The sequence below is a fragment of the Delphinapterus leucas genome, chromosome 13 (genome assembly GCF_059928025.1).
Source record: "Delphinapterus leucas isolate spDelLeu-1000000601 "Yukka" chromosome 13, BTC_Dleu_Yukka2, whole genome shotgun sequence".
In the NCBI taxonomy this organism is placed as follows: domain Eukaryota; kingdom Metazoa; phylum Chordata; class Mammalia; order Artiodactyla; family Monodontidae; genus Delphinapterus; species Delphinapterus leucas.
In genome coordinates this window covers 71,680,387-71,700,275 of record NC_143141.1, presented here as the reverse complement: position 1 = coordinate 71,700,275, position 19,889 = coordinate 71,680,387, and the positions used below count along the sequence as shown (strand labels likewise).

The 19,889-nt window shown below is 39.0% G+C and overlaps 1 protein-coding gene across 17 annotated transcripts in view; it reads left to right on the top strand.

Moving 5' to 3' along the window:
- Window positions 1-19,889, top strand: part of CLIP4 (CAP-Gly domain containing linker protein family member 4) — a 98,906-nt gene that overhangs the window by 30,640 nt on the left and 48,377 nt on the right. For 13 of the 17 annotated variants that reach the window (XR_016395307.1, XM_089922414.1, XM_089922411.1 and 10 more), the window contains 6 exons: window positions 2,070-2,306; window positions 4,717-4,852; window positions 10,660-10,800; window positions 15,056-15,130; window positions 16,199-16,288; window positions 17,165-17,308. Coding sequence is in view for 16 of the 17 variants with exons in the window: in XM_089922414.1 (XP_089778540.1) it covers window positions 2,070-2,306; window positions 4,717-4,852; window positions 10,660-10,800; window positions 15,056-15,130; window positions 16,199-16,288; window positions 17,165-17,308 (823 nt within the window). In the remaining variant the exon portion in view is untranslated. Of the gene's footprint in view, window positions 1-2,069; window positions 2,307-4,716; window positions 4,853-10,659; window positions 10,801-15,055; window positions 15,131-16,198; window positions 16,289-17,164; window positions 17,364-19,889 lie in introns of all 17 variants that reach the window. The other 4 variants (XM_089922416.1, XM_089922415.1, XM_089922413.1 and 1 more) reach the window with 4 other exon arrangements.

The window sequence follows — 19,889 nt, the reverse complement described above, 5'->3', positions numbered from 1 at the left end:
TCAGTTTTACTGTAGTGTGTCCTGGCAAAAGTGATGTTGAGTGCTTAAACGTAGTTAAGAATTAACCAGGTACAGGAGGAAGCTGAGAAAGGCATGTTAGGCAGAGAGAGTAGCGTGCACAAAGGCTAGGAGATGGTAATTCAGTTCGGCTGGAGTGTGAAGGTGATACGTGTTTGCTTTTGCTAGTACAACTGTTGACAAGACCCTATTAGTGGAGAGAATATTTTGAACCCAGTAAGATGCAGTGAAGTGTGTCATTGAGGTAAATTACCAATTCAGGCCCCAAAGAATTAATAGATTACCGAATTTTGGAGGTTAATACTTAAAAAAAAAAAGCAGTCTATATGTGGGTCAGCAGTTGCCCTTAGATCAGACCCTGATAGCCACTACTTTAGAAGGAAATGGAATTCTGTAGCTAATCATGAACAAGCTGCCTTATGTTAACATGATATCATTGTTACTTTATTATTATTTAGTATTTTTTAAACAGAAGTTTTATTTTATATAGGAATTGATGGAAGTGTGTGACTTACTCTAGAAAGGTGAGGACTTAAAAATCTGAAGTAAATAGTCATTGTAAATATAGCTTATTTACAACTTATCATGACAGGTTTGTTGATTAAAAAAAGTTTTTTTCCCTCTGTCTTTTTCTCAAGAGTACGATTAGCGCTATAGGTATTTTCATTACATTTTGTACTTTTTCTTTGAAAAAAAAAAAATCAGGGATCAAAATAGTTCATCACTGTCCCAGAAATTTGATAATATGTCTTCCTACCATGTTTTTACTTAGGACGAAACTGACTTGAATTTTAAAATAAAAAATGTGAGGCACTTGTAAACTAAATGTGTTCTAAAAGCCTCATACTTTTATCCATATGGATCATTTGAAGATAATTATTAGAGGAGAAGGAAAGGGAAAAAGTTTTCTGAGCAAAAGAATCTTGGTTCATCTTATTAAGAAAAGATTACAGTCTGGAATCTTTCTGATGAAGCCTGAGTTTTTGGTTAGGGAACGTAGAAGAAAGAGAACTTGTTTGAGGGTAGGACAGCACAGAGCAGCAGAAGGGCTGAGAGTCCAGTGGGTGCTGGACATGGCCTGCAGTGTCATCCCTGCAGTAATTATGGAGATGATGCTGAGCGAGTCGTTCATCTCTCCTTGCCTAATTTTCCTAATTGGCAAACTGGAAATGGTAGTGATATTTTACTTGTTTAGTTGGTGTCTTCTGCTACAGTCCAGACTCTTAACGGGTAAAAATTTTTATCTGTTTTATTCACAAGCTTTTTCTTGCTGTGATAACCAAATGAGATAATTTATATGATAGGAGTTTGCTTATATAAACACTGTGCAAATGTTAGTGGGCCTGTGACTGCCCATTTTTGCTTGCTGCAGGATAAATCCCAGCCCAGATTTTAGAAGTATTAAACCTATAGATTCTGTTCTTAAAATCTGAGTCACTCCATGAGTGGGCAGGATGGGTCGAGGTCACAGAGCCAAGGTGGCAGCTCTGGGGGAGGGGAGGGAGTCTTGGGTCTGGGGTTGGGAAGCCAGGCAGTCCTGTGACTTCTGTCTCCAGCCTGTGCAGCCAGGCTCGCTTCCCACTGACTGCCTTCCTGCTCTTTCCTGAGCCTGGACCTCGGTCCCGACCAGCTGAGCTGCCGTGTGTTCCCTCACCTCCCTGGACCTCTGCACCAGTGCCTCTCAGCAGCGAGGCCCTCCCTGACCCCTGTGTGTGAATAGCCATCTCTGTGCCTGTGTTCCCTGTCCCCCTTAACCTGCTTTGTTCTCTCTGCCACTTTTTACCCTTTGATACACCATACGTTTTATGTGTGTGATTATATTCTGCCTCTCACCAGGCTGTGTGCTTTTTGAGGGCGGGGCTTTTGTTTCCTTCACTGTGTGCCTTTAGCACTTAGAATGGTGTCTGGCAGGTGGTAGAAGTTTAGTAAATATTTTTGAATAAATAAATGATAGATGAATTTAACTTACTTTTCCCCAAAATACTTTTATATGACCGTGTAGAGCTCTGAGCAGATATGACCTGAAAAATTTCTCTTCTCTTTATTTGTAGAATGACAAAGGACAGATCCCCGCTGACGTTGTCCCAGACCCGGTCGAAATGCCCTTAGAAATGGCCGATGCCGCGGCAACTGCTAAAGAAATCAAGCAGGTGCTGCTCGATGCGGTGCCTCTGTCGTGTGATCTCTCAAAGCCATTGCTTCCAAGTTACGGTCGTGTTACTAGCAAGGTGATGCTGACGTCACTTGGCCTGAAGCTGGGGGATCGTGTCGTTATTGCAAGACAGAAGGTATAGTCAGTAGCTGCAGTCTCTAAAGCGATGTCCAAGGTCATTATGTGGCCTGTGTGCCAAGGGTGCAGTGTGGTTTTGAGTTGTTTTTTTTTTTTAAGTTCCATATGTAGGTAGAAGGATACTTAATGGAAAACTTGAAACTTAGATGCACGGTTACTGTAAAGCATAATTTAAGAATATAAACTATTCAGACTGAATAACGAAGACATCTTTATTTGAATGGGAGAAAAGTGGAGCATAGTGGAGCTGCCGAGTGAATTTAGAGGCATCCAGCCTGCAGGTTCTCCCTTGCAGCTCCCCGCTCACACCCCTCCTCAGTAGTGATTCTCCCACAGCTACTACTGCACAGAAACGGAGCAAAGGTGACCCTCACTGTTCCTGGGTGTTTGGCTTCTTGATCTCACAAACAGGGAAATCTTAGATATGATTTCAACCTGGTAATGAAAATGTATGTGGGAAAGAGGACTCCCAACTCCACCCGACTGAAGATTCTCTGGACACCTCTTTCTCCAGAGCCTCAGTTTCCAGGTGGCTTTCACTTGTTGCCCTTCTCTCTTTATAAAAACCTCATATGGGAGAGCTGTTTTTCTCTTTTTAGGGCCAACTGGGAGCTTGGTATGGAGAATGGGACAGGGAATTTGTGCTTGCATGTGGAATTTCTAAAATAGCTACGGCTAAATATCTGGGTGGGCTTGTGGGGAGTGTTATGCACTTTTCTCAGAAAACACTGAAATTTGAACATTTGAGTTACTAAGAAAGTTGCTTCAAAAAGGAAGGTAAGCTACAAACTATTACACTGAGAATGACATTTACCAACTTCCACAAGAATACATTCATGGACATTTGTTAGTTTTCCGTTGTCCTATCTGTGGAGCTAAAATACCAAGAAATTATGAACGCATAGCATTTTCTCCCCTTTGGATTAATATTCAGCTTCTTTAGTATTCCTGTCCTATGTCTGAGAATGGACTTTTAGAAGAGTTATTCTGTGTTTTATTTTACTACTTTTTATTTTGAGTAATTTAAAGCTATACAAAAGTAGAAACATATAACGAACATGCATATATCAGTCGGCAGTGTTTACCTTTGTCACCTCACAGCCAGTCTTGTTTCATTTATATTTACCCTCAGTCTATTGCTTGTCTTTTCATTCTCTTAGGACTGTCTTTCAAAGAGCAGGCGTTTTAAATTCTCATGAAGTTCATTTTATCAAAATTCTATTTTATGGATTGTGTGTTTAGAATATCTGAGAAATTTTCTACTATGTTTTCTTCTAGATGTTTACAGTTTTAGGTTTTATATTTAGTTTTACATTTAATTCTGAGTTAATTTTTGGATAGAGTGCTAGGTATAGATAGGGTTTGTGTGTTTAGTTCTCTGTGTTTCTCTTTTTTTTAAAAACTAAATTTATTTATTTTATTTATTTATTTTTGGCTGCATTGGGTCTTCGTTGCTGTGTATGGGCTTTCTCTAGTTGCGGCGAGCGGGGGCTACTCTTTGTTGCGGTGCGCGGCCTTCTCATCGCAGTGGCTTCTCTTGTTGCGGAGCACAGGCTCTGCGCGCGTGAGCTTCAGTAGTTGTGGCACACGGGCTCAGTAGTTGTGGTTCGTGGGCTCTAGAGCGCAGGCTCAGTAGTTGTGGTGCACGGGCTTAGTTGCTCTGCAGCATGTGGGATCTTCCCGGACCAGGGCTTGAACCCATGTCCCCTGCATTGGCAGGCGGATTCTCAACCACTGCGCCACCAGGGAAGTCCTGTATTGCTGTTTTGGATGGAATATTTTATAAATGTCAGGTCAAACTGGCTTATAGCTGGTTTCAGGTTTCAGTTTTTCTGTATCCTTACTGGTTTTCTGCCTTCTTGGCCTGTTGATTATGGAGAGAGGTGTGTTGAAGTCTCACTGTGATTGTAGATTTGTCTATTTCTCTTTTTAGTTCTATCAGTTTTCACTTCATATGTCTTGGAGCTCAGTTGTTAGGTACATATAGATTTAGGATTCTTATGCCTTCTTGGTCCATTGACTCTTTTATCATTATTTAATGTCTCTTTTTATCCCTGGTAATATTTTCCTTCTTCTGAAGTCTACTTTGAGAGAACGTTTGTTTTTTTTTTTTGCGGTACGTGGGCCTCTCGCTGTTGTGGCCTCTCCCGTTGTGGAGCACAGGCTCTGGACGCGCAGGCTTAGCGGCCATGGCTCACGGGCCCAGCCGCTCCGCAGCATGTGGGATCCTCCCAGACCGGGGCACAAACCTGTGTCCCCTGCATCGGCAGGCGGACTCTCAAACACTGCGCCACCACGGAAGCCCTGAGAGAATGTTTTTGAAAGACTTCCATGATAAAGTTGCAAGAGTGGGAAACTTAGAATTACTGGTAGTACTCAAAAGTTACTCTGATTTATATTTTCTTTAGGTTGGAACATTAAGATTTTGTGGAACAACTGAATTTGCAAGTGGGCAGTGGGCTGGCATTGAGTTGGATGAACCAGAAGGAAAAAACAATGGAAGTGTTGGGAAAGTCCAGTACTTTAAATGTGCCCCCAAATATGGTAAGTTAGATACTATCTAATTTAATGAGAATTAATTTAAAATAATAAAATTTTACTCTTTTATTATTTTTAAATAAAACCTTCTCCCCGGTTACTTATGTAATAAATGAAGCGACTGCCCTTTTCTTACTGTGAGCAATATTGTGCTTGGGAGAGGGTGTCTTACTAGGAGGGCACCTAGCTCTGGAGACCCTCCTAAATCCTGCTCATGGTGGTGTCATGACTGAAGGAGGGATTTTATTCTTTATTACCGAGGAAATACAGAGCTCTAGAGGTTGAAAAACTTGAAAAATTGAAAAGCAAGTGAGGCCAACTTAATTACTGTGCTTCTGAGCTGGGATGATTTTCTTTTTCAGACAAATGTTTGCTTTATTTTATATTCTCTGTTTCTCTCGTATACACACACACACACCTTGACACATTGATTTCAGTTTGCTTTTGTCACTTACTATGTTGTGAATATTTTTCCTTGTTGTGAAGTACTTTCCCAGAACATTAATTTCCCTGGTTGCGCAGTATTTGATCTTGTAGCTCGACAGGGAAGGCAGTATATGGTACAGTGTTGAAGAGTATGGGCTTTGGAGCCCGACTGCTTGGGTGTGAATCAGCTGCTCTCCCTACCAGCTGTGGGACCTTCTTTCTCTTCTTGTGCCTCAGTTTTCTTCTGTAAAATGAGGATAGCAATACCGCAAGAGTTCATGTGGGAGTTAAATGTGTTGATAAATATATAAAGCACCTAGAATAGTGCTTGGTTCCCAGTAAGCACCCCCCAAAATGTTAACTATTTGCTAGCTGTTATGAATTTATCAAAATCACCAGTTTCCTTTTGTCATACACTTAAGATGGAGCCTCATTTTGGGGTATATTATTAAAATTTTTGTTTATAAAAAGTGCCCATTACGTTAGATTTAAAAAACATAAAAAAGGAGAGAAAAATAAAATCACCTGTATATATTTTCTGTTTATTTTTTCCACAAAATTTGGATTATATATAGTTAAATAGTCTGCATTTTTATCTGACATCCTATTATAATTTCCTCAAATCTTTAAATATTGTTTGAAAATGTGATTTTTTATGGCTCAATTTCCTTTAATTTTTCCAATTTGATGGGTGAAAATTTCTGTTTAAATTCATGTTATTCTGACTGTGGTGAAATAAAATACCTAAAATGTTCTATTGTAGCACATGTATTTTTTGTGTTATCTTGGCAATTGCCAAGAAATAATTATTCATATTATTTGCCAATTAAAAATTGGGATGTTAGCTTTTTAAAAAAATGGATGAGTTTTTAAAAAATAAATGCGTCTTTAGGATATTAAGCCTTTATATTTATTACAGATTTTTTGCCCAGTTTGTCATTTGCCTTTGAACTTCATTTGCAGTGTTTTTGGACATGTAGTTTTATGCAGTTAGAAGACTTTTCCTTTATAATTTCTTATAACTGCTTTTATGCTAAAGTAGATAGTTCTTCCTAATCCAGAATTCATTATAGGTTATATATTTTATTCTTTTGAATGTTTTAATTTTTAAATACCACATTACTTAATTTGGAGTTTATTTGGTTAGTTGTATAAGGATAAGAATTTAAGTTTAGTTTTACTCTATTAGCAAATTTTGGCAACTGTCAAGCAGACTAAGGGCAAGATCAAGACCATTAGCAATCAGAGCCATGAGAAATGCTTAGATTGTAACAATGCACGTGGCCTCCCAAATCCCATCATTCCAAGGAGAGGCATGCTTGATTAGGACAAAGATGGGTACGCAAGGACCCTGTCTCCATCCCCCTTTACGTACTTTACGGCAAGTTGGGGGGCAGGGGTCATGTGTTGGATTATATAAAAATGGGAATAACCCTTCCTGCTGAGCCAGCTCAGTAGTCTGAGCCAGATCTTTGCTAAACTGTCAGTACTTGAGGTGTGGGGAGCAGGAGAGGCAGAGAACCCCCTGACTAAGCAGAAGCCAAAGCATTTGTCTCTTTTCAGCAACAGTTTTTTGGGTTTTTTTTCCTCTCTCTAAATCTGTCATTTTCCCTTTGGCTTGTTGTACTTCCTTTAATATAAATTAAGTTCTTATAAATGCTATAGTCTGTTTTGGGATTGTTTTGTCCCATTGATCTATTAATTCTGGCACATACTAGATTGTTTTGATTGTAAAAATTTTATAATAATTTTTTAAAGATCTTTTTAAAAGCAGCTTTTGGTTCATAGCAAAATTGAGAGGAAGGTACAGAGATTTCCTGTATACCTCCTGCCCACACATGCACAGTTTCCCCTTTTATCAACATCCCTTCACCAGGGTGTACATTTCTTACAGTGGATGCACCTACATGGACACATCATAATCACTCAGAGTCCATAGTTTGCCTTAGGGGTCACTCTTTGTGTTGTATATTCTGTGGGTTTGGACAAGTGTATAAGGGCATGTATCCATCATTGCCATATTATAGAGTGTTTTCACTGACCTGAAAATCCTCTGTGCTCCACCTGTTCATCCCTTCCCACCTCAGCCCCTGGCAACCATTGACCATATTACTGTCTCCATAGTTTTGCCTTTTCTAGAATGTCAGATAGCTGGAATCATAGAGTATATAGCCTTTTAATAATGCCTTCTTTCACTTAGTAATTTGCATTTAAGTTTCTTCATGTCTTTTCATGGCTTGATAGCTCATGTCTTTTTAGCACTGAATAATACTCCATTGTCTGGAGGTATCACAGTCCTCCATTATTTCTCCATTCACCTACTAAAGGATATCTTGGTTGCTTCTAAGTTTTGGCAGTTATGAAATTTTTTTAATAATTTTTAATATTTGGTAATACTATTTTTATGCCTTTTAATAATCACCAAAGTGAACACATATACCTAGTTTAATAAGTTGTATTATAAGGTTTATTAAAACAACAGCTAAACCCTCTCCTGGCTTGCCCTTCCTTACTCTGAGACCTGTTCTTTAGAGGCAAGAACTTTTTTGACTTCTTTAGATGTATCTTCTGATGTTCATATTCATATTTTAAATAATATATGAATCTTTCCAATTTTAGACATCTATTGACTTCATACTATGAAGAGAAAGATTTGGTGTTCATACTAAGTCATTTTTTTTTCTTGGTTTACTTACTTGTTTTGGTGGAGCACATCCTTCAGTAGCTTTTTGACAGAGGACTCATGGGGAGTGAATTTTTTGAGACTTTACATTCCAGAAATATGTTTATTTCTACCCTTACACTTCATATGATAGTTTAGTGGGATAAGGAGTGTTAGGTTGAAATTCACATTTTTTCAGTATTTTGAAGGTGATACTCTGTTGTCTAATGCAGTTTAGCAAACTTTTTCTGTAAAGGGCCAGGTAGTAAATATTCTGGTTTTATGGGCCATACAGTCCCTTGTTGCAGCTATTCAGCTCTCCTGTTGTAGTGAATAAGCAGTCGTAGACAATATGTAAACAAATGGGTGTGGCTGTGTTCCCACAGAATGGTACAAAAATAGGCGGTGGGAGGATGTGGCTCTCAGGCCATAGTTTGCCAGCTATCATCTTGAGCTTCCACTGCTGCTATTTAGAAGTTCCAGAGTCATCCTTTCTTCTGTTTTTGTCCTTTTCCTGTTTTTGGAAGCTTCTTTGGAAGCTTTAGCTTTTTTTCTCTTTTTTTTTTATCATTTTCTATTTTCTTTAGAGTTTATACCATTTTTATTTCTTACTAAAATTTTAGTGGAGTTTTGGGAGGAATTGTGGTTAAACAAAATGGATCATGTTTATCCAGAAATTCATTACTCTTCTGTTTAAAAATAATTCTTCCTTATGTGTTTATTTTTAGTTAAGCCTTATCATTGTATGTCAAGATCTGAAGAGAGTCCCATCAGTACTTTGAGTAGCGTGAGATTCTGAACAGGAAGGTTAACCCATACACAGTGCACACTTTGGGCTTTGATTATATCCAGTCAGTCATTGCTTTAAATTTAGTTTTGGTTTTCCCAAATGATTTAGTTAATTAAAAAAAAAAAAAACAAGGAGAAAGAGCTATGTAGTTCATTCATTGAATGATATTATTGTGACATTAATGACACAGGTTTGAAAAATAATTTATGGTCTGTACTCAAATATGTTTTGGTTTTCTGTTTTTTACAGTCCTTCCTATATCCACACATACAACTTTTCACAGATATAATGTAATCAAACATACAACTCAATTTTTGTTCTCTTGATTTACTTTTCATATATTTCTATATTTCTACATAATCTTTATTGTTTTACTTATTAACAGTGATGTCATAGTTCGTAAACATAGTGGATTCATTTATTCTATTGCCAAATAATTGTTTTCTCCTACTTATAGTATTGCAGTGATGATATACTCAGGTATGCAGTCTTTTCCTCCTATTTGGATTATTTCCTCGTCAATTAATTTCCAAAAGTATGTTTGGGTTATAATAGTAAACTAGAAATTGCTTTGGCTCTTGAAGTCTATCTTCTCCTTATAATATGCAAACGTAAGTTTGTAACCTTGTTCATACTTCTTAAGTATAAGTATTTCCTTATAATTAATGCCATAAAGTAAATTAGGTCAGAATTTTTGTCTTCAAGTAAGATTTTACAAATTTACATCCCACGGTAGAAAATAATTTATTTCTTCAAACCCTTGGCAACACCGGATGTAATCATCAAGCTTGAGTGCGTGTGTGTGCGTGTGTGTGTATTTGGCAAGGAAAATAATTTAGAGAAAAAAATAGAAAGCAAATCTGATAGGCGGGAGACAGAAGAGAGAAAACATTGTGGAGAAGTCAAAAGAGCTAGGAAAATCAGGAGGAAGGATTGTAGAATCTGATGGAGGAAAGAATTTCGAGATTAGCAGAAAAGTAGTATAGTTTGCACTTGTTAGCTATAAACAAAGAACTCACTTTTTGTAATCTTGAGCATTTCATGAAACCTATTTTAAAACAAGTTGTTTTAATGTATTACATTTTAGTCATAATGTGTCTTTGTTAGATTAGGCGTAAACACTGAATGGTAGTGTATAATGTACATATTATGTCTTTATTTTTTCTTCTTATATGTCTTAGCCAAATAATCTTGGTATTTATAGTCCATATTCACTGTTTCTAATGTCTGTGCCTATTTATATATACTGTAATTTTATGCCTGGATAAATTTCTTTTTTAATGGAATTTTATACTCCTAGCTGCAGCAAACAGGCAGCCCCCTCCCCCTGTCCCCACATACCTTCCCACACAACACACACTGTATTGTTTTTGTTGTCAGTTGTCAGAAGCTGAGGACTAAGCCTCTTGGGAAATTATATTTTATACTCAGAAAGATTTTTTATATCCCTACTATGTGTAAGGCACTATAGTTAGGTACATTGGGGGAATGCAGAGATGAGTATTGGATTTTGTCTTCTAAAGTCTGGAAGATAGATAAAACATGAACATAAAAAGCTATAATATGGGAAAAAATATGTTCCAAGGAGCTATAGATAAAGAGACATCAGGAATAGTTGTTGTACTATATAGTGCACTGTTATTTGCCAGTACTTAGAAATAATTATAATTCTCTTTTCCCTGAGTTTCACTTAGTGCCTCGTTATGTTATGTGCTTCTTGAATTATTGTGTATGTTGTTAGTCTTGACAACTAGATTGTAAACTCTCTGAGGGCAAGTACTGAGTGAGACGTACTTTTTCTCTCTCTCTCACTACAGGGCACCTAGTAGACACTAAAAAAGAAAGTAAAGATTTATATTACTGAATGGCTGTACTTGTCCTTTTATTTGAAGTGCTTTTAATTGCTTAACACTAAAATTCTGCATTCTCTCTTAGGTATTTTTGCACCCCTTTCAAAGATAAGTAAAGCAAAAGATCGAAGGAAGAATACAGCACACACTCCTCCTACAAAAGCCGTACCTCTTGTCAGGTCCCAGAAGATTGATGTAGTGCATGTAACGTCAAAAGTACATACTGGTAGGTCAAACCAGAAAGTTTGATATCTTGTTCGTGTTTTACTTTTATCTGTGGAATGCCTTATATTTAAATTGCTTCACACTTTTTGGTTAGCTGCCTGTGAAACCTGCATTTAATAAAACCTGCAAAGTTCTTGGTTTATGATTTTAATCCCTGACAAGCGTTTTTCAGATTTGTTCCTTCCTTTTTTTCCCTTCTATTTCCATACTTTTATCACCCCCAATCTAACCTTAAAGCTAGACTTCTATACCTCTGATAAGTATTTATGCAACACAACTAGCTTTATGTTTCTCACCTATTCAAGAATTTTAGTGACTTTTTTATCAGAAAAAGTCTCGACTCTTGAAACTGGCCGTCAGAGACCTTTCTCCGATGGAGTCCCTTACTGCTTCGCAGTTGAGCTGTGGTTTGTCACGTCTCACTGTCTTTTGTGTACATGGTTCTCACTCTTCCCGTCATACTTTCCCTATCTCTCTGGGCAATATTTGACTTCTGCCTGAGGTTTGAGTCATTCTTTACCTCCTTACTCACATCCTGTTTCTCCATGAAAACCTCCGTGATGACCCAGCTCACTTCGATCTCCTCATTCTCTAATTTCGTATACACTCTAATCCGTACCAGCCTGTTGCTATTTGTTATCTTGGGTTTTGTCCTCTGATTGCTTTGTTTGGGCAGATCTTCTATTCTGTTAGAAAAATCTTCAACTTTAAATGGACTGTGAGAGCATTTTGTACTTTCGTATTCACTGTAGCACATAGCACAGAATAGGTGCTTAATAAATACTTGCTGACTCATCAATAACTGAAGCAGAAAGGCACGCTCCCACGACTAAAGGATTTTGTCTACAAATTTGGTTGGCCTTTCTGCTCTGTTCCACTGGCCTATTTGAATATCCCTGTGTTAGTACTGAACTTCATAATTACTATAGTTTTTTTTTTTTTTCTTTTCTTTTTATTTTTTTTGCGGTATGCGGGCCTCTCACTGTTGTGGCCTCTCCCATTGCGGAGCACAGGCTCCGGACACACAGGCTCAGTGGCCATGGCTCACGGGCCCAGCCGCTCCACGGCATGTGGGATCTTCCCGGACCAGGGCACGAACCTGTGTCCCCCCGCATCGGCAGGCGGACTCTCAATGACTGCGCCACCAGGGAAGCCCTATAGTTTTTTTAAAAAATAAATCTTGATATCTAGTAGAGGAAAGCCTCCTATCTTTTTCTTGAACAGTGTCCTGCCTGTTTGGCCCTTATACATCAAACTTCCTTATAAATTTTAGAATAAGTTGTTAAGTTTCTTTAAAAAAAATCTGTTGCGAGAGGGATGGGGGGCTCGGCGAAGTAGGTGAAGGGGATTAAGAGGCACAAACTTGCAGTTAAGAAATAAGTCACGGGGATGGAACCTACAGCATAGGGAACATGGTCGGTAATGTAATAACTTTGTAGTGACGGAGGTAACTAGACTTATTGTGGTGATCAATTCATAATGTATATAAATGTCGAATCACTATGTTGTACAGCTGAAGAACTACACTTCAATTAGAAAAATAAAAAGGAAAATAAATAAATAAGGTGATAAATATATCTCCAGGGCAAGAAACTATTATTTTGCAAGTACAAACTGGAATTATATCTCAAAAAAAGTGCTTGTCACAAAATTAAAGTTTTTTTTGCTCCTTAATAGAAAGTTAACTTCTAGACAGATAAATTATGTTAATGTGTATGTTAATAAATATGTTAATTAACAAATTATGTTAATGTTATTTTTAGTGTCAGAAAATAAAAATATCCGTTGAAGTTTTAGTTGGTGTTACATTTAAACCTTAAATCAGTTTGGGAACTGACATCTTCACAGTATTCACTCTTTTAATTGTAAGCTTGGGATATTGCTTTATTTAATTGGGTCCTTTAAAAATATCTCAATAAAATTTTATGATTTTCTCTACAGATATTTTGTACTTGTTTTGTTAGGTCTATTCCTAGGTACTTTAGACTTTTTGATGCTCTTATAAATGGTATCCTTTTAACTTGAAACCCAGAAGTACACAGCAGATACGGAAAGAAAGCTCAAAGAGAAGTTTGTGGTCTGAGGAGCAGGAAAGGGGTCTCCTGCTAGACAGAAAGTGAAGGAAGTCCCTGTTTTCTTTTTTGATTGCTCTTTTTTACGTCTTTGGTTCTTTCCCACCGCAGTCCCTAGGCAGTCCTGCATGTTGTAATAGCAGCAGGGGATGGCCACACACCTAAAACCCCAAGGGAGGGGAACCCTTGTTTCTGGCCAGAGAAACTGTGGTCCCAGGAACAGGGATGGAATCCCCATTAGTTTTTCTTCTTTTTTCTTACTGCTTGGCCCCATAGGCAGAGTCAATCTCAAAAGGTTATATGACAGGGGCTTCCCTGGTGGCGCAGTGGTTAAGAATCCGCCTGCCGATGAAGGAAACACGGGTTTGAGCCCTGGTTGGGGAAGATCCCACATGCCACGGAGCAACTAAGCAACTAAGCCACAACTACTGAGCCCGCATGCCACAACTACTGAAGCCCGTGTGCCTAGAGCCCGTGCTGCACAACAAGAGAAGCCACAACAGTGAGAAGCCTGCACACCGCAACGAAGAGTAGCCCCTGCTCGCCGCAACTAGAGAAAGCCCACGTGCAGCAACAAAGACCCAACGCAGCCAAAAATAAAAATAAATAAAACAAATAAACAAACAAAAAGAGTATATGACAGAGCAGGGAAATTAAAGCCTAGGCATTCTACCCAGAGTATCAGGAAGGGGTGCCTCTGGGAGCAGGAAAGTGTCAAGGAGACCGTGGTGAGGAAGGAGCTCAAGAAAGTGATCTCAGAATGGTGGGCTTGCTGCCAGGTTGTGTGTGCATGCGTCTGACCACGGGCTTCGGTCTCCCGCACAGACCACTGCCCAGGTCTCAGACTGACTACTGGGTGGCACAGCACACGAGACAGATCCCACACAGGCTGTGGCAACTGAACTGACATTGGAGCCACAGTCACAGAAGATGGGTGGGAACTGCCATCCTGAAACTAACCGCCTGCTAACTGTCGAATGCCTGCTAAAACAGAACAGAGCAAAACAGTCAGCACTCTCCATAGAAGTTAAGCAAGACCCAAGTCCTGTAAAATGGTGTTCATACTGTACAGGATACAGTCCAGAATTGCTCCAAATATGAAAAACCAGGAAAATCTCACCAACTCTCAAGGAAAAGGACGATCAAAAGATGCCAACCCTGAGATTATACAGACGTTTATCAGATAAAGATTTTAAAGAATATATTATAACCCTCTAAGAATTAAGGGTGAACCCTCTTGAGACAAATGGAAAATTTCAGCAGAGACATGAAGGTATAAAAAAAGAACCAATAATTCATATACACACGTACACACACACGAGTACAAGTAAAACTGAGGTAATCTAAGATTGGTGGATTGTAGCAATGTCGGTATCCTGGTTGTGCTTTTATGCTATAGTTTTGTAAAATGTCACCTTTGGGGAAAACTGGGTAAAGTGTACATGAGATCTCCCGATACCGTTTTTTACAACTGCATATGAATTTCCAGTTATCTCAGAATTTTCAAATAAAAGGAAAGACTCAAACAGATACTTTAGGACTGAAAAATATAACTGAAAATAAGAAATTACTCTGTGGGTTGACTTCACAGAGTCTCTCTCCCCCACCCCCCAACCCAGTTTCTGCTGTTGTGATTCTGGCCCTCACTCCTGGCCTCTGCTTCCAGTCTCTCCTCCTCTGGTTCCTTCTAAACTTTGCTGTCGGGGTAATGTTATTCACCTGTGACTATTCATGCCAGTCCTCCTTTCCAAAGCCCATCAGAGGCTCATTCCTTACTGAAGAGCTCCGGTTCCTTTGCCGGCACCGTTACCCTGTAAGATTTTACTGTGGCCCATCTATCCAGGTTACTTCTCCTGTGTCCCCCGAAAATCCATTTTATTCCAGCCAAGCTACTCATCCTTCTCTGACCCTGTCTTTCTTTTAAGTTTTTTTTTTTTCTTTTTGTCCATCCATAATGGCTACCTTCAGTTCTTTCTGATCATACCTCCAGTATTCACTGGAAGAAATCTGACATATCTCTCAAGACCCATATTGGAATGTGATCTTCTTGATGAGGCATTAATTTATCTTTATAACCATGATTATTGTCTCCTCCTTCTATGCTAGGGCTTATATCAAACATGTCCTCATATTATGGTTATTCATGTCTTTCTGCCACACCAAATTGAAAAGGTCTTCCTTTAGGGCTGGGATCATGGCTTGTTTTGTTTGCGACGCTCAGAGTGCCAAGCTCATTTCTTCACCCAGAACGCTTTGTAAGTGAGTAGAATTGGAATGGATGCTTGATGGAATTCGAAACTGGGTGTAGTCCATTAGGTTTCTTATTTACATAGTTTGGTTCTGTAGAATTGAAACAGAAGTCTTAATATTAAGTAGAGTATTATTCATGAGCTGTCTTTTAAAATCAGTGTTTTGGGGGAGTTGGGTGTAGTGAGAGTCGGGTAGTCATTCAGAGAGTACAGGGTTTCTTACTATCTGACTCTGACTTAAATGAATAATTGCTATAATGATTTGCAGAAATTTTTACCGCAAATTTACTATCTAAATAGACAGTCTGCTACAATGAATTTGCCTGCACACACCAGTGAAATCATGAGTTGTTTGCAGGCCTTAGTAAGTGTGCAGCCGTCATAGCTGTATCAGGTTTGCTTTACATGCTAGCACTGTGCAGACACACTAAGGAGTGCATTAAGTATCAGACACTTAGATAGCTGTGTTTTAAATGCTCTATATTATTTAGAATTCCTTAGTGGATTTTTAAATAGGTGGAAAAGACACTTTAGTGATATTTGGGGAAATTGATTGGGGTTTTCAGGTGGGCTTAGAAATACATTCTTTTCTTTCCCCCTTAAATAATGAAACATTGGCCTCTGCCGTCTGTGAATTTATCATCCAGCGTGTTCTCAGAAGAGGATAAGATTTAGATAATGAGGGATGTCTGTACTTTAAAAAGCAAATACAGGGCTTCCGTGGTGGCGCAGTGGTTAAGAATCCGCCTGCCAATGCAGGGGACACGGGTTCGAGCCCTGGTCCAGGAAGATCCCACATGCCGTGGAGCAACTAAGACTGTGCACCAAAACTACTGAGCTCATGTAAACCACAACTACTGAAGCCGGTGCGCCTAGAACCCATGCTCCGCAACATGAGAAGCCCGCGCGCTGCACCGAAGGGTAGCTCCCGCTCGCCACAACTAGAGAAAGCCTGCGTGCAGCGACAAAGACCCAGTGCAGCCCCAAATAAATAAATAAAATTTAGAAAAAGAAGCAAATACATATTTTTGTTTAAAGAAAATTCTTTCTTGCTGAAAGTGTTTTGTTTGTGTTCTAGGATTAATGACATCAAAAAAAGATAGTGCTTCAGAATCAACACTTTCATTGCCTCCTGGTGAAGAATTGAAAACTGGAGCAGAGAAAGATGGTAATATAATTTATAACTTCTATTTTCAAAATTTAATTTACTGATTGAACTTTAAAATAATATAGTGATATAGCTTATATGAGGCTAAAGTTTAAAGTTTGTAAGGGAAGAATCATTACAGTAAAAATTTATACTTAAAAATCCCCTAAGCAGCTGATAATAAAGTGTATGTGTATACACACACACACACACGCACACACGCACACGCGCGCACACACACACGCACACACACACATACACGCACACGCACGCACACACACACACTTTTTTTTGGTATAAAATCCTGTGTTGTGATTCTTATGTACACTTAAATTAGAGAATTACTGGACTAGATTAAGAGAATAAAAGGAAATTCCATAGTGTAGATGTCTTGATAAAAGCATTTAAAGTTGCCTTTAGCTGTCAAATCATTGGGTGAATAGAGCACAAATAGAAAATTCAAAAGTATTCCTGCTTGCCTTCAGGTTAACTCAGAACATTTTAATATTAAGTTTTTGTTACCTTAAAAACACATTAGTATGTTTTTTATATAAATAAGATGTGATTCTACTAACTCATCTTAAGTGAGAGGTGAGAGACAGTGGTGGTTAGGATAGGTAGTTGGTCTAAGTTAGTGACATGACAGCGCTCTCCTATATGAGATTGCCATCATATAGTGTGGATCCTTTGGATCCTTAAAACTGCTTGGGCTATAAAATCTTGTATGTATGAACTACAGTATATTTTGATGAAATCAGGCATTTAATTGAACACTAGTTAATCCACAACTGAGGAAGCTAAGTGGAGAGTTTCAGAAGGATTTACCTGGAAAAGCATCTCATTGGTTCACTTCTTATTTCCCACCCTTTGATGTGTTCTTTTCCTGTACCGTTTTAGTTACCCTGCTTGCATCCGTCAGCAGCTCCTCCTCTACATCTTCTTTGGAGCACAAGCAGAGTCACTCCAAGACACTGAATGCAAGTGGCAATAACAAGAAGACAATGAGCAAAAGCCCTTCTGTCTCATCTAGAGCCAGTGCCGGTATCTATGGCTTTTTCAACCAGGCTTTCTTGGTGTTTTTTATCTTGGTTTGTTTGTAAGTAGATTTGCTCTTTTTAAATGTGTAGAAGGAACCCTTTACTTCAGTCAGGTTGAACTACTTGTCCCTTCCCTGTCTCCCCCCAGCCCCCCACCTCCCTCCCCTTCGTCAGCACACTCTGGATCTCTGTGCCTTTCCCTCATGCTCCTACCATTTTTCCTTGTCTGGATTGACTTCTTCTCTTCCTTATGCATCTATGGACTCTAGCCCCTGTAAGGTTCGTATTAGAACTTTATGATAGATCTTCAGATACTTGGAAACCATACGGCCTGTTCTCTTTCTTTACTTATCTCTTTTCTAATCTAAACCTAATAATAATAACTGACATGTCAATACATGTTATTTACTATTTCAGGTACTATTAAAGGAATTTTACGTACCTTATTTCATTTAATTCTCAAAATAAACCTATGGAGTAGGTACTATTATGATCATCTTCAATTTATGAATGAGGAAATCGAGGCTTAGGGAGGTTAGGCATTGGTGCACAGTGGCAGTTTCTAAGTGCACACCTGGGCTTCACCCGCAGGTCTATCTGATGCTTCGCTGCTACCAGAGTCCACCTGTGTCTCAAGTATCTTCAGCTCTTCTTCATGCTGTAGGGTCCCCAGACCCTTTCCAGCCTGCTGGTAGAGAGCTGAACCACTGCCTCTCGGTACAAGTCCAGTCTGAGGCTACTCATGCAGTTTTGGTGACCACACTATGTCATTGGCTCAAACAGAGCCTTATGCTAAGTCTCTTCGTTTTATGGCTTGACATAGGACTTTACATTTATTTTCATTTAATTTAATGTTTGAATTTTTATCCCTCTGAATTTTGTTTTTTACATCTTGTATATAGCTTTTTCACACACTTTTGTGTTATATTCTTATTTAAAAAGCATGCTTTCTCTATTTTTAGCCAAGTCATTGTTTAAAACTGTGAGAGGTTGACAGTGATAACCTTTTTAACTTGCTGTGAAGCCTGCATGGTCCCATTCAGTCCACATTTCCTCAGTTATGTGTAAGGATATATAAAACACGTTTTCTTGCTGAAATCAACATATATATTGAATTTACTGCAGTTCAGTTATTTACCTGCATAGAAAGAAAATGAAGCCACTTTGGCATAACTTATATTTTATTTATTTATTTTTAAAAAATTGTTTTATTTGTTTATTTTTGGCCGTGTTGGGTCTTTGTTGCTGTGCACGGGCTTTCTCTAGTTGCGGCGAGCGGGGGCTGCTCTTCATTGTGGTGTGCGGGCTTCTCATTGCGGTGGCTTCTTGTTGCGGAGCATGGGCTCTAGGCGTGGGGGCTTCAGTAGTTGTGGCACGCGGGCTCAGTAGTTGTGGCTCGCAGGCTCAGTAGCTGTGGCACACGGGCTTAGCTTCTCTGCCGCATGTGGGATCCTCCCCGACCGGGGCTCGAACCTGTGTCCCCTGCATTGGCAGACGGACTCTTAACCACTGCGCCACCAGGGAAGCCCATAACTTATTTTTAATGAGCCTCATAGTAATTACTAGATTCTTTTTCTAATACTTTTAATACTTGAACCAATATTTTATTGTAGAAAATGTTCATGACAGGATTTCTTTTTCTCTTTAAGATACTTTATTGTATGGGGGGAAAAAAACCCAAACAAACCCTCAGTAGTAACACTGATGTAATAAAGTTAAAAGTTGAGGCCCTAAAAGTGGAGAACCTGGAAACTTTGCTTGAATATTTATTCTCTGAATAGATTCCTCTTCCCTTGAAACCAGTTTCTCTTTAATGCTGTGAGGAACAGAGGTGAAAAGATGCAGTGATGTAGCAATCCCGTTTGTCCTCATTTTATTTACATTTTAAGGCCCTCTTCATTTGGAATTTGGGCTTTTGACATTGACTTGATTTTAAAATTTATGTGTGGGTATGGAATTATCTTTTTTACCCTTTATATAAGGGTATAGTTCTAGTGTGCTTACATACTTAACCTTTTTTTCGTTTTATAAATTTGAGGGGTTTGTGGACCTAAATAATAGTAGAGATGAAGAGAGTTGTCAATTAGAGTGAGAAGGAGGTCCTTTTAAAAGGGGAGGGAGATGTGTGAGAGAAAGTTCCGAACCCCAGAGATGTTTTCTTAAGAAAGTATTGCTAGAGTGAGTAGATATTCCGCTTTCTCTGTTCGTTTGCATTTGGGGTAGATGTGGACTGCAGAGGGTGGACATTTAGGGGAAGCTAAGGACAGAGGATTAAGGAGAAAGAGGAGCAGAGAGAAGAGATTGGGGGATGGGAGAGGTTGGGGAGGACGTCTGTGAGCTCAGCCCCACTGTGGTCCACGTTGAACTCTCTGTCCTTGGTCCACCGTCTGCAGGCAGCGTGGGGACAGATGTGAGAGTTTCTGGTCACAGGGTCAGGGTTTTAAAGTCAGGTGTGCCACTGACTCCTATGAACACCATGTCTTCATTAATTCCTGAGTTTGTTTCTTACCTATGATTATAATTCTCATGAAAAGCGCTTTGTAAACCGTGAAGTGCTTGGGAAATGTTAGTTATTTTGAGGGCCA